The sequence below is a fragment of the Pituophis catenifer genome, unplaced genomic scaffold (genome assembly GCF_029215685.1).
Source record: "Pituophis catenifer annectens isolate HBS135680 unplaced genomic scaffold, rPitCat1.0.hap2 SCAF_1, whole genome shotgun sequence".
Taxonomy (NCBI): domain Eukaryota; kingdom Metazoa; phylum Chordata; class Lepidosauria; order Squamata; family Colubridae; genus Pituophis; species Pituophis catenifer.
This window is the reverse complement of record NW_027256881.1, coordinates 353020290-353032688: the sequence shown is the minus strand read 5'-3', so window position 1 is coordinate 353032688 and position 12399 is coordinate 353020290. Positions and strand designations below refer to the sequence as shown.

General features: G+C 43.0%; 1 protein-coding gene across 1 annotated transcript in view; it reads left to right on the top strand.

The window, feature by feature from the left end:
- Nucleotides 1-10507, top strand: part of ATCAY (ATCAY kinesin light chain interacting caytaxin) — a 55470-nt gene extending 44963 nt beyond the window's left edge. Inside the window, exon 10 of the mRNA XM_070939088.1 lies at nt 10268-10507. Within this exon, the coding sequence (XP_070795189.1) occupies nt 10268-10507 (240 nt within the window). The remainder of the gene's footprint in view (nt 1-10267) is intronic.
- Nucleotides 10508-12399: the final 1892 nt, after the last annotated feature.

Here is a 12399-nt window from a genome sequence, read left to right as displayed (position 1 = left end):
TTTCAAGTATTACCGTACTTTTCGGAGTAAAAGATGCACTTTTTTCCCCCCTAAAAGAGGGTGGAAATGTTGGTGCGTCTTATACACTGAATACAACCATTTTTGGCCTCCCAAAACCCCCACTCCGTGTGTCCCATTTTTGCGAAAAACAGGCCTGCTTTTCACAAAAACAGGATGTGCAGAGGATTTGGGAGGCCTGCAGAGAGCTCCTGGGGGCTGGGGAGGGCAAAAATGCGATGCGTGGGGGGTTTGGGAGGCCAAAACCGGGCCCGTTTTTTGCAAAAACGGGGCATTTTTGCCCTCCCCAGCCCCCAGGAGCTCTCTGCAGGCCTCCCAAACCCTCTGCAGGCCCCAGTTTTTGGGTAAAACGGGCTCGTTTTTCGCAAAAAACGGGATGCATAGAGGGTTTGGGAGGCCTGCAGAGAGCTCCTGGGGGCTGGGGAGGGCAAAAACTTTCTTCTTCTTCTTTACCTCTTTGAAATCTTGGTGCATCTGATACTCCGGTTCGTCTTATTTATTTATTTATTTTTAATTTGATTTATATGCCTCCCTTCTCCGGAGACTCAGGGCGGCTTACAATGCGTTAAGCAATAGCTTTCATTCTTTTGTATATTTTTATACAAAGTCAGCTTATTGCCCCCACAAACTGGGTCCTCAATTTACCTACCTTAGAAAGGATGGAAGGCTGAGTCAACCTTGAGCCTTGGAGAGATTCGAACCTGCAGTAATTGCAGGCAGCTGTTCTTAATAACAGGGTGCTTTAGACCACTGTACTACCAAGGCTCTTATAGTCCGAAAAATACGGGTAACTCTGCGTAACTTTCTCCCTCTCCCTCCAACCTCTTCTAGCATGTCATGAATCGGGACGGAGAGACGGGACGGGGCTGAAGAAACCCTCCACCCGATAAGAACCACCCAATCGCCACATGTTCCTTTCCTGGCCTTCCGATCTCGTCAAGACACCTCCTTTTCGGTCCATCAGAAGGAGCATCCCCGCTGTTTCTCCATCCCCAAAGGCGAAGTCAACTCTGGAGACGTCATCCCACCACTGAGATTGCAAAACTCTCTGAGTTTCCAGAGAGATTCTACTGTAGTGTACGACCTTGGGAGATGATTGCATCTACTCCAAACCCCCCCGCCCCCCCGGAGATCTGGATTTTTGCACGGCAAAGCCTTTCCTGCAGTGACTGCAAGTCCGAAGCCAGTGAAGTGATGCCAACGTGGGAAAAATCACATTTTTCGTACCGGATCATTGCATAAAGAGATGTTCTCATGCATCGATCTGTCCAGCTTAAGCCTTCTTCTCCTTTCGGAGGTGGTTTGTGTAGACCTGTTTTAACAGACACAGGAAGTCGATCCCTCCTTAACCCTTGAATTGGGGGGGGGGAGGGGGAGGCTCATGCTGAGATCCCCTGCAGCAGATAATGTGAAAGGGGACATTGATCCCAAGCCCCCTTTTCAAGGATTCTCCCTCTCTCTGCATCCTTAAATTCCCCCAGAATTTGAAGAATGTCCTTCAACCGTCAGCATCAAAATGCAAATAGGGCTTTGAATGTTTTTTCACGACACCGGACAATGATCCTTTCCGTTTGCATCTGGATGTGATAGAAGTTGCAAAACACAAGATTTCCCAGAACAGGCAACAAAACAAAAGAAAACAGGAAAGGAAAGGAAAGGAAAGGAAAGGAAGCAGACTTCAATCAACCGAGTCAGGAAATGAACACGCTTGCAAGATGGATGTTTATTTCTGAAGCAAGAAATCACACTTCGGTACTGCTTTTCTTTCCAGCACAATAAACAATGAGGAATATCCAGTGGGAATAAAAACACTTGACAAAGTGATTTAGTGGGAGGGGCTTGGAACGATTTAGGAGCTTAATCATCATTTAATGGACTTGAAACCCATCTCAGTTTGGAGACACAAAGATCCCTCCCTCCCTTAAAACAAGATACAAAAATCTTTTTGCTTACCTAGATCTCTTTGGATGTTGCAGGAACTGGGCCTGGCTAGTCTAGTGAAGAGAAGGACCAGGGGAGACAGGAGAGCAGTGTTCAATATTTGAGGGGCTGCCACAGAGAGGAGGAAGGGGGTCAAGCTATTCTCTAAAGCACCTGAAGGCCAGACAAGGAATAATGGATGGAATCTGAACAAGGAGAGATTCAACCTGGAAATAAGGAGGAATTTTCTGACGTTGAGAGCAATCAACCCATGGAAATGAAGTTGCCTTCAGAAGTTGTGGGAGCTTCATCACTGGAGGCTTTCAAGAAGAGACTGGACTGCCATCTGTCAGAAATGGGGTAGGGTCTCCTGCTTGGGCGGGGGGTTGGACTAGATGACCTCCAAGGTCCATTGTATGATAATAACTGAAACGTTATTCCAATCCACGAAGTTATAAAAAATGGGATTTTGGCAAAGAAAAGTGAACAGCAGACGCCAAGCAAAGGAGAATTCACTTGTTGGTGTGTCACAAATAGGAAAGTAGCATCTCTGTCCTATTGAAAGACCATCCTCCGTGACGGTCCATTCAGGCGCAATCATTGAACAGAGAGAGAGGGAGCGGGGAGAGGGAGAAGAAGAGAGAGAAGGAGAGAGAGGGGAGAAAGAGAAAGAAGGAGAGAGAGAATGAGACAGAGAGAATGAGACAGAGAGAATGAGAGAAAGAGAGGGGGAGAGAGAATGAGAGAGAGAGAAAAAATTAGAATGAGAGAGAGAGTGAGAGAAAGAAAGACTTCACAATCTACTGTATACATTTTCAAACTTGCTTTTTCTTTTAACCCGTTGTAAATAAGCAGCAAAACAACTGTGGGGACAAATTTGGGACTCTTACACTGTCGCTTGGACAAATGGCAGAAGAGACCGACAATTTCCGAAGCGGTTGTAGGTCGCTGTTCTGTTTTAGCCAGGACTGCCTCATCCGTCTGAAAAGGACCGGCTTTTTGGGAATGGTGGATAGAAAGAAAAGGAACTTTCCTAGGTCGCTGACATCCACAGGATGGGAAATGCCAGGAATTATAAATTAGGACTTGGTATGGGTAAAGCAAGTGTTGTGCCATGGAGCTTCACGTATCATTGCATGTTTGGAAGCTCAGCCCTGCAGAAGCATCTGAGGCAGGGGTCTCCAAACTTGGCAACTTTAAGGCTTGTGGACTTCCAACTCCCAGAATTCCTCAGCCAGCTGTCCGACGTCCACTGGGCAGAAAATTTACGGCCCTCCCGTCCTTCTCTCTGAACCGAGAAGAAAATAACAACGGGCCCAGCAGATGTCTTCTAATGCCACCTCTGAGAATTAAATCACAGATAAATCGATATTTATTGCACGCGAGAGAAGAAACAATGGATGGAAACTATTCTAATCGAGGAGAGAAGCAACCTGGCATGAAGGAGAATCTGTCAGGGTTCCCAGTAATACATCCATATCAAACAGAACTCTGAGGCAAGTAGATTCCTCAAAGAATTGGTTTATTGGACATATCATATTGGCACAAGCTGGTGAAAACCGACTCTTAATATTCCCGCAGTTTTCATCAAGTTAAAAGTAAATGTTTTTCTCCTTCTCCAGTCAGTCAGTCAGTCACATAGTCCAATCACTGTGTCGCCTGGTAATGTCACTCCGCCTCTTTCTGACCACCTGTGGGAATGACCTTGGTTCTCAAGAGAAAGTATTTTGTTTTGACTACAAACCCTTTCTATCTCTACTTCCCCCCTCCCGAACCCTCAGCTCCAGTGTGGCAACAGGGAAGCCTCAAAATGGCCTCGGTCAAAGCCAGCTTCAGGGTTGGCAGAATCTTCTGACAGTGAGGACAGTGGAACGACTTGCCACCAGAAGTTGTGACTTGCCTCCATCACTGGAGGCTTTTAAGAAGAGGCTGGTCTGACATGGTATAAGGTCTGCTACTTGAGGAGGGGGGCTGGACTAGAGGACCTCCAAGGTCAAAGGTTTCCACCTCTATTCTGTTTGAACAATAATCTGTACTGAGGGGTACAGTTTTGCTTTCTCCGTTGGCTTTAGGGTTGAGGAGGGGTCTCTCCAAGGTCAGGCTGTTGGACAGTAAATGCCCAGTTTCAACACGAGACATATGTCCGGCGTTCGGCTGACTCACCCAATAAATGGAGCTTCCTTGCAAAAATAAACATGGAGGAAGAATTTTTTTCTGGACCATTTTTTCAAGGCAAGGTAGGCCTGAAAAGAAGCCTTTGGTTTAAAAATGTCCTGAAGGTGATTTAGGTAAGGAAGTGTTCAGGTGGTTGTGCTTAGAGCAGGGGTCTCTAACCTTGGCAACTTTAAGACTTGTGGACTTCAACTCCCAGAATTCCGCAGCCAGCAAAGCTGGCTGAGGAATTCTGGGAGTTGAAGTCCACAAGTCTTAAAGTTGCCAAGGTTGGAGACCCCTATCTTAGTTTCCCCCCCCCCCTTTTTTTTGGTGTGTATGTGTGTTCAAATTCATATTGCAACTCAATCCAACTTGATTTGCGATTCCTGGGCGATTTGAGGCTGTCTACAATCTTCAGCCCCAATGGAAACAACTGAAAAAATGTTTTTATATATATATATATATATATGTATCTTTTTTCTTTTTTCATAGGCTTTTATGTGCATAAAAGCCTATGAAAAAAGAAAAAAGATACATTATGCCTTTTACAGGGAGGATAATTGGGAAGTGGGTGTGGCCCACTGATGACGCCTTAAGAGGTAGAAATAGCTATCTGGGTCTCCCAGGAAGCAACACAGAGTTGCAGTTTGGCAGCAGAAAAAGGGCCCAAGAACTTGTGAATGAGATTTCACAGAACCTAGGGCTGAAGAACAACTAAGTTTACATAGGTAAAACCTGGCTAGAAAGAATATGCATATATATATATATATATATATATATATATATATATATATATATATATATATATATATATATATATATAGGTCTTTGGTTATTCGGGTTTTCTCCCGCGTAAAATTGGAGGTTTCTTGGCAACGTTTCGACGAAGTCTCATTCGTCATCTTCAGGCTGGTGTTCTCGGCTTCGTGCTTCTAACATTGCTCCTAGAAGCACGAAGCCGAGAACACCAGCCTGAAGATGACGAATGAGACTTCGTCGAAACGTCGCCAAGACACTTCCAATTTTACGTGGGAGAAGACCCGAATAACCAAAGACCTACATATATATATATATATATATATATATATATATATATATATATATATATATATTCATGCAAACGGTTAGTAAAAGACACGTAATTGCAGACAAAACGACTGTGTGGTAGATCGTGCGCACACCGAATGCAAGCGCTTAAAAATTCAACAACGGACTTGAAAGAGTTGCATCTCGATAAAAACAACAATAACAATAACAATAATAACAGAGAAGGTGGACTGGGTGGATTTAACCCATGCAAAGCTCTGCTTGTTTGGACTCGGGCTAGTAAATAGTGCCAATTTATACCACTTGGAGAGATCCGCCGATTTAAGGCCGGCAGGAACTTCAAAAGTCAGAAAAAGGATTTTAGAAATCCAGAGTCACTCCGCCAAGAAAGCGTAAACCTTGCCTAGCTTGAGTTCAACGTGGTTGCGTTGCTTCATTCCTGGATCATATCTCAAAGTTCCGTGGCTAGATCCCAAAAAGATCGGGTCTGATCTAGGGGTGAAATGCTCCCGGTTCGCACCGGATTGCCCAATCTGGGAGCAATGGCGGTGGGTGGTTCGGAGAATCAGTAGCAAAAATCCCTGTGCCCCCCCCCATGCCTGGTTGAGCTGCGTGATCATCAGAGGCTGTGTTTTTTTTTACTTTTAAAAGCATTTTTTCTACAACCTCTTCAGCTGAAAAAATGCTTTTAAAAGTAAAAAAAAAGCCTCTGATGATCGCCTCAGCTGGGATCGTCAGAGGCTTTTCAAAGCATTTTTTCTACCACCTCTTCAGCTGAAGAGGTGGTAAAAAAAATGCTTTGAAAAGCCTCTGACAATTCCAGCTGAGTTGTCTGATCAGCAGAGGCTTTTCAAAGCATTGTTTTCTGCAACCTCTTAAGGTTGTAGAAAAAATGCTTTTAAAAGTAAAAAAAAAAAGCCTCTGATGATCACGTGGCTCAGCTGGGATCGTCAGAGGCTTTTAAAAGCATTTTTTCTACAACCTCTTCAGCCGAAGAGGTTGTAGAAAAAAAAAATGCCTTTCAAAGCCTCTGACGATCCCAGCTGAGTTGCCTGAACGTCAGAGGCTTCTAAAAGCATTTTTTTCTGCAACCTCTTTGGCCGAAGAGGTGATAGAAAAAATGCTTTTAAAAGTAAAAAAAAAAAAAAAGTTGGCCACGCCCACCCAGTCACGTTACCCACCCACCCTCACCAAGCCACGCCCACCGAACCGGTAGTAACAAATTTTAGATTTCACCTCTTGTCTGATCAGAAAGTGGATTTAGACCAATGAATGGGGGAATAAAGCTCTTAAATCGTTACGCTCCTATATTTCCTGTGTATTCGCAGGCAGGGTCCAAGTTGCATTGATAATAATAAATTTTAATAAATTTTAGGAGGCTTAAATGCTTATGGAGACCCTCTGTCATCCAGATCGTGGTTATCCCAAAGGTGCTTTTGTTTTTTTCCAACCGGACTTTCTGGTTTTTCTTTTGAAGACGTTTCGCTTCTCATGCGAGAAGCTTCTTCAACTCTGACTGAATGGTGGGGAAAGGAAGGATTTATATTCCTTGCATTGTTTTTTATCCTTTCATTCCCCGCCATTGGATGAGAAGCAAAAGGTCTTCAAAAGAAAAACCAGAAGATTCAGTTGCCTCTTGGGGGAAAAAAAAAAAAAAAAACCACCTTTAGGAGAGTTACTGAGACCAGGGAAAATAGTTGTCAACCCTCCCTTGAACCAAGCTGAATTCTCAATGAATATACAGCAGTGGCCAAAATTGTGGAAACCTTTTGGGAAAAGTGCATATTCTAAAACTAGCTAATAACACCGCTTTTTTATTTTTTTTTTGGAGTAGTAGCATAAAATTATATATCAATGGAAAAATAATTTAATCAAGAATGTAATGCAATAACTTTTATGAAGGATTTGCTATTAGAATAGCAGGTACGGTATAAAGAAGAAAAGGGAAACAAGTAGAAAAAAATGAGATATACAAAAAATGATCACCATAGAAAAAACGAGATATACAAAAATGATCCCCATGTCAGTTAATCCTTCGTTGGGTAACCTTTAGCATGAATGACGGCCTTACAACGTCTTCCCGTGGAGCGAACCAAGTCTTTGAGTTCTGCAGCTGTTCTAATGTGAAACCAAGATGGAATGATGGCTTCTGTTAACTGGGTTTTATTGCTGACTAACCAGTTTCTTTAGTGGGCTCCATAGCTTTTCAATGGGGTGAAGGTCTGGGCTATTCCTAGGCCATTCCAGCAGTGGAATAGGATTCTCTTGAAACTCCAAAAAGAAAGTGGCGTTATTAGCCATCCAAGCTCAAAAATACACTTTCCTCAAAAGGTTTCCACAATTTTGGCCACTACTGTATAGGTATAGAGCGGTTTTCTTGCCAAAAATACAGAAGGGGTTTTCTGTGCCCCTGCCCCCCCCCCCAATCTCCCTCCCTCTCTTTAAACTTCCCAGTCTAGTTTAACAGCCCTGGAATTTTTGGGTGATCTCCATCATTCTACCAGATGCTTCCAACATCAGGCAAAGATGGTGGAGGGCCACCGTGTGAAAATAACCCTATATGTTTGAAAGCTTGTGCAAAGAATCTCTTGGGATATGCGTTGCTCTGTGTTGGGAGCCGTGATGCAAGAAGGGAAGGGAAGCAAAGAAGAAACAGTAGTCCTTTGACTCTGGTCAGCCGAGGTCAGGGTGTCTTCTCCAGTTTTGGTCCCTGGCTTTTGGGAAACATCTGGCTGGCCTGATCTAGTCTGTGTCCACAAGAGGTGGCCAAAAAAAAAATCAAGACTATGCAAGTTTCATGAGCTATCGCGAGATTCAACCTAGACATAAGGAGAAGCTTCCTTAACGGTGAGAACCATCAACCCATGGAACAGAAGTTGCCTTCAGAAGTTGTGGGAGCTTCATCCCTTGAGACTTTCAAGAAAAGATTGGATTGCCATCTTCTCAGAAATGGTGAAGGGTCTCCTGCTTGGGCGGGAAGGTTGGACTAGATGACCTCCAAGGTCCCTTCCAACTTCTGTTTTCCAAAGCACCCTGAAGGCCAGACAAGGAGCAATGGATGGAAACTGATCAAGGAGAGGTTCAACCTGGAAGTTAGGAGAAATTTCCTGACGGTGAGAACAATCAACCCATGGAACAGAACTTGCCTTCAGAAGTTGTGGGAGCTTCACCACCGGAAGCTTTCAAGAAGCGACTGGACTGCCACCTGTCAGCAATGGTGTAGGGTCTCCTGCTTGGTGGGGTGGGGGTTGGACTAGATGACCTGCAGGCTCCCTTCCAACTCTTGTTGTTCTAATTTGTCCCATGTTCCTTCTAGCTTCGGAGACTTGTCGCCGGTGTCATCTCTGTGTCAGTGGAGAAATATGTACACATGTAAAGTCCACATGGTTTTTTTGTACACTCCCTGTATTCATCAACGGAGCATGCTAAAATATATCAGAACGAACCCTGGTACCAAGGCAGGGTACAAGACCTGTGCGTTTCTCTCCCCCCTCTGTTAAAGTGAATGTCTTCTGTTGAAAACACACAACCTGTATCGTTTATTAAGGTTACCTGAAACGCGTTCGTATTTAGTTGGCTGAACCTCTGTGAGATAGACCAATTCCTATTAAGTATGTTATGTTTAACGTCATTACGGTTTTTTTTTAATTTTTTTTTTTTTTTTTTGCTGTTTGAAGCCAAGAAAATTCAAAAATATTTAATTAAAACTTCTGAGCCTTCCGCGAGATGCTTCTTTCCTGTCGTAAGTTTCAAACGCGCCGTTTTGGTCCTCCCACGTTTCCTTTCGCAGATTTTAGTAGCAACGGCTAATTAACAGAGGGATACGATCAAGATCAAGGGAGGCACTAAGACTACTCTATAAAGCCTTAGGAAGACCACACCTAGAGTCCTGCATCCAGTTTTTTTTTTTTTTGGTAAATATTTTTTATTTTTTCTCAAACATAAACATAAAATATAACTTTCAAGAACAGAGTTTCAATCCGGTCACAGATGGTTAACATGCTTATATTCTTTTAACACGCTCTATTCCACTTTTCCATTACATCTTTTAAAAATTTAAAACAGCCAAAAAAAAAAAACAAATTTAAACATAGAATTCTAACACTTTCATCTAAACAAATTAATATATCAATACAGTTTTAACTTCGAATTAAATTTTAGCTCATTATCTCTGTATCTATATCTCATCAATATCCAAATAGTTATTAACAATATTCTGGTCTCTTATTCTAATTATATACCTTACAATTTTATCACCAAAATTATCAAGTTCAATTTCAATACAACTTCATTTTGTTAAAATTTATAAAACACAATTTTATCAACATCTTAGTTATTTGACCCTTTTTATCAAATCAAAATATCTTGAACTTTCCAATTTAATATCCCACATATTACACAGTTTTATCACAAGAACATATTGCTTATTCTTCTCCAAGTTATCAACTCTTTTGAGATTATTCCCAATATTATCTCCTCCCAATCTCCCAACATTATTGGCTGATTTCCAGCATATTGTATTTAACTAGTTTCTAGCATAAACTTCTCCCAGACTCCCTCCATTGTTTGGCTGATTTCCAGCATATTTTTCTCCAACTCTCCTCCTATTGCTTGGCTGATTTCCATGAATTATGCATCCAATTTTGGTCACCACACTATAAAAAACATGCTGAGACTCTAGAAAAAGTGCAGAGGAGAGCAACCAGGATGATGAGGGGACTGGAGGCTAAAACATACGAAGAACGGTTGCAGGAACTGGGCCTGGCTAGTCTAGTGAAGAGAAGGACCAGGGGAGACAGGAGAGCATCTTCCAATATTTGAGGGGCTGCCCCAGAGAGGAGGAAGGGGGTCAAGCTATTTTCCAAAGCACCTGAAGGCCAGACAAGCAACAACGGATGGAAACTGAACAAGGAGAGATTCAACCTAGAAATGAGGAATTTTCTGACAAGAACAATCCACCCATGGAACAGAAGTTGCCTTCGGAAGTTATAGAAGCTTCATCACTGGAGGCTTTCAAGAAGTGACTGGACTGCCATCTGTCAGAAATGGGGTAGGATCTGCTAGGGTGGGAGGGTTGGACTAGATGACCTCCAGGGTCCCTTCCAACTGTTATTTTCATTCTTAAAAGAAGGAGGAGGAGGAGGAAGATGAGGTGGAGAAGGATCAGAGGGGGGAGGAGGAGGAGGAGGAGGGAGAGAAAAAGAAGAAGGAAGAAGAAGAAGAAGAAGAAGAAGAAGAAGAAGAAGAAGAAGAAGAAGAAGAAGAAGAAGAAGAAGAAGAAGAAGAAGAAGAAGAAGAAGAAGACAGAACAATCAATCTGGACTTGCTTCCAGAAGTTGTGGGTTCTCCATCTCTGGAGTCTTTTTAAGGAGAGACTGGACAGCCGTTTGTCTGAATTGGTATAGGGTCTCCTGTTGAGCAGGGGGTTGGACTAGATGACCTCCAAGGTCCCTTCCAACTCTGTTATTCTGTTTCATGAAAAGAAGGACTGGGGTGACATGATAGCAGTCTTCCAATATTTGAGGGGCTGCCCCAAAGAAGACGGGGACTAATTATTCTCCAAAGCCCCTGAAGGCAGGACAAGAAGCAACGGATGGAAACCAATCAAGGAGAGAAGCAACTTGAAACTGAGGAGAAACTTCCTGATGGTGAGAACAATCAGCCGGTGGAACTGCTCGCCACTAGAAGTTGTGGCTGCTTCACCCCTGGAAGTTTTTAAGAAGAGATCGGACAGTCACCTGTCTAATATAATGATAATATAGGGCCTCCTGCTTGAGCAGGCGGTTGGACTAGAAGACTTCCAACTCTGTGTAGTTTGCCGTGGCCCCCCCTGCACCCCCCAACTTGCAGTTTCAAGTCCTTCATGGTCTTTAGTTCATCGTAGAAGGTCAGTCCTTGAGACGGGGTGATTATTAGGGTGTGACGGCCTCCGGGGGCTGTCTGGTTCACCCATCCCTCCTGACTCTGAGGAACATGATCAGGCAATGCACTCGTGGCCCTTTGAAGCCATGTCATAATAAGCGTGACGTACCGAGTGAAAGCGGGATTAAGTGACACTTTCGGACAAATATAAAACGTGCAACCCAAAGACACATAGCTTTTGTGACCACGTGCTCTTCTCGAGGGCTGCGGTGATTTTCCACAAGAACTTTATTCTTGTTGTTCTAGATTTCCCACCCCTCCCTTTCGAGATTCTCATTAGTTCTCCATTTGTTCAGATGCATCCCTGTTGGGAAAGGAAGGAAGGAAAGGAAGGGAAAAAAAGGAAAGGAAAAAGGAAGGGAATGAGGAACGAAGGAAAGGGAAGAAAGGAAGGGATGGAGGGGGCAGGGAGGGAGGAATGAAGGGAAAAGGGAAGGAAAGAAGGAAAGTGGGGAAAAAAGGAAAGGGAGGGAGGGAGAAATAAAGAAAAGAGAAAAGTAAAAGAAGGAAAGCAAAGGAAGAAAGGAAGAAAAAGGAAGCAGAAGGGAGGAAAGGAAGGAAGGGGAAAGAAGGAAAGGGGGGGAAAAAGGAAAGGGAAGGAGGGAGAAATAAAGAAAAGAGAAAAATAAAAGAAGGAAAGCAAAGGAAGGAAGGAAGAAAAAGGAAGCAGAAGGAAGGAAAGGAAGGGGAAAGAAGGAAAAAGGAGGAAAGAAAGAAGGGAAGGGAGGGAGGGAGGAAAAAATAAAAGAAGGAAAGTGAAGGAAGGGAAAAAAGGAAGCAGAAAGAAGGAAAGGAAGGAAGGGGAGAGAAGGAAAAAGGGAGGAAAGAAGGAAGGAAGGAAGGAAGGAAAAAAAGGGAAGTGCAGTGAAGGAAAGAAAGGAAGGGGAAAGAAGGAAAGAAAGTGGTGGGGGGGAACGAAAGGGAAGGAAAGAAGGAAGAAAAAGCAAAGATAATAAAGGTAATACATGATTTGGAAGACCGGGGGGTGGGGGGAATTGTTTAGTTTTAATCTGTTAATGGGTTTTAATACGAATTGTTTTAATTCGGGCCAAATTATATAATTCTTTTAATTAATTTTAAATTTTGTATTATGTATTTTAGTTCTGGCTGTGCACCGCCCTGAGTCCACTAGGAGAAGGGCGGTATACAAATTGAATAAATAATAATAATAATAATAATAATAATAATAATAATAATAATAATAATAATAAAAAGAGTATTTGAAGGCCCCATATATTTTTCCAGGCCCCATTTATGAGGGAAAGCTGCCGAGCTCTGTGCCAATCCGAACCATTCAAAAGGCAACTTCATTGGAGAGGAGATGAAGATCATGACGAA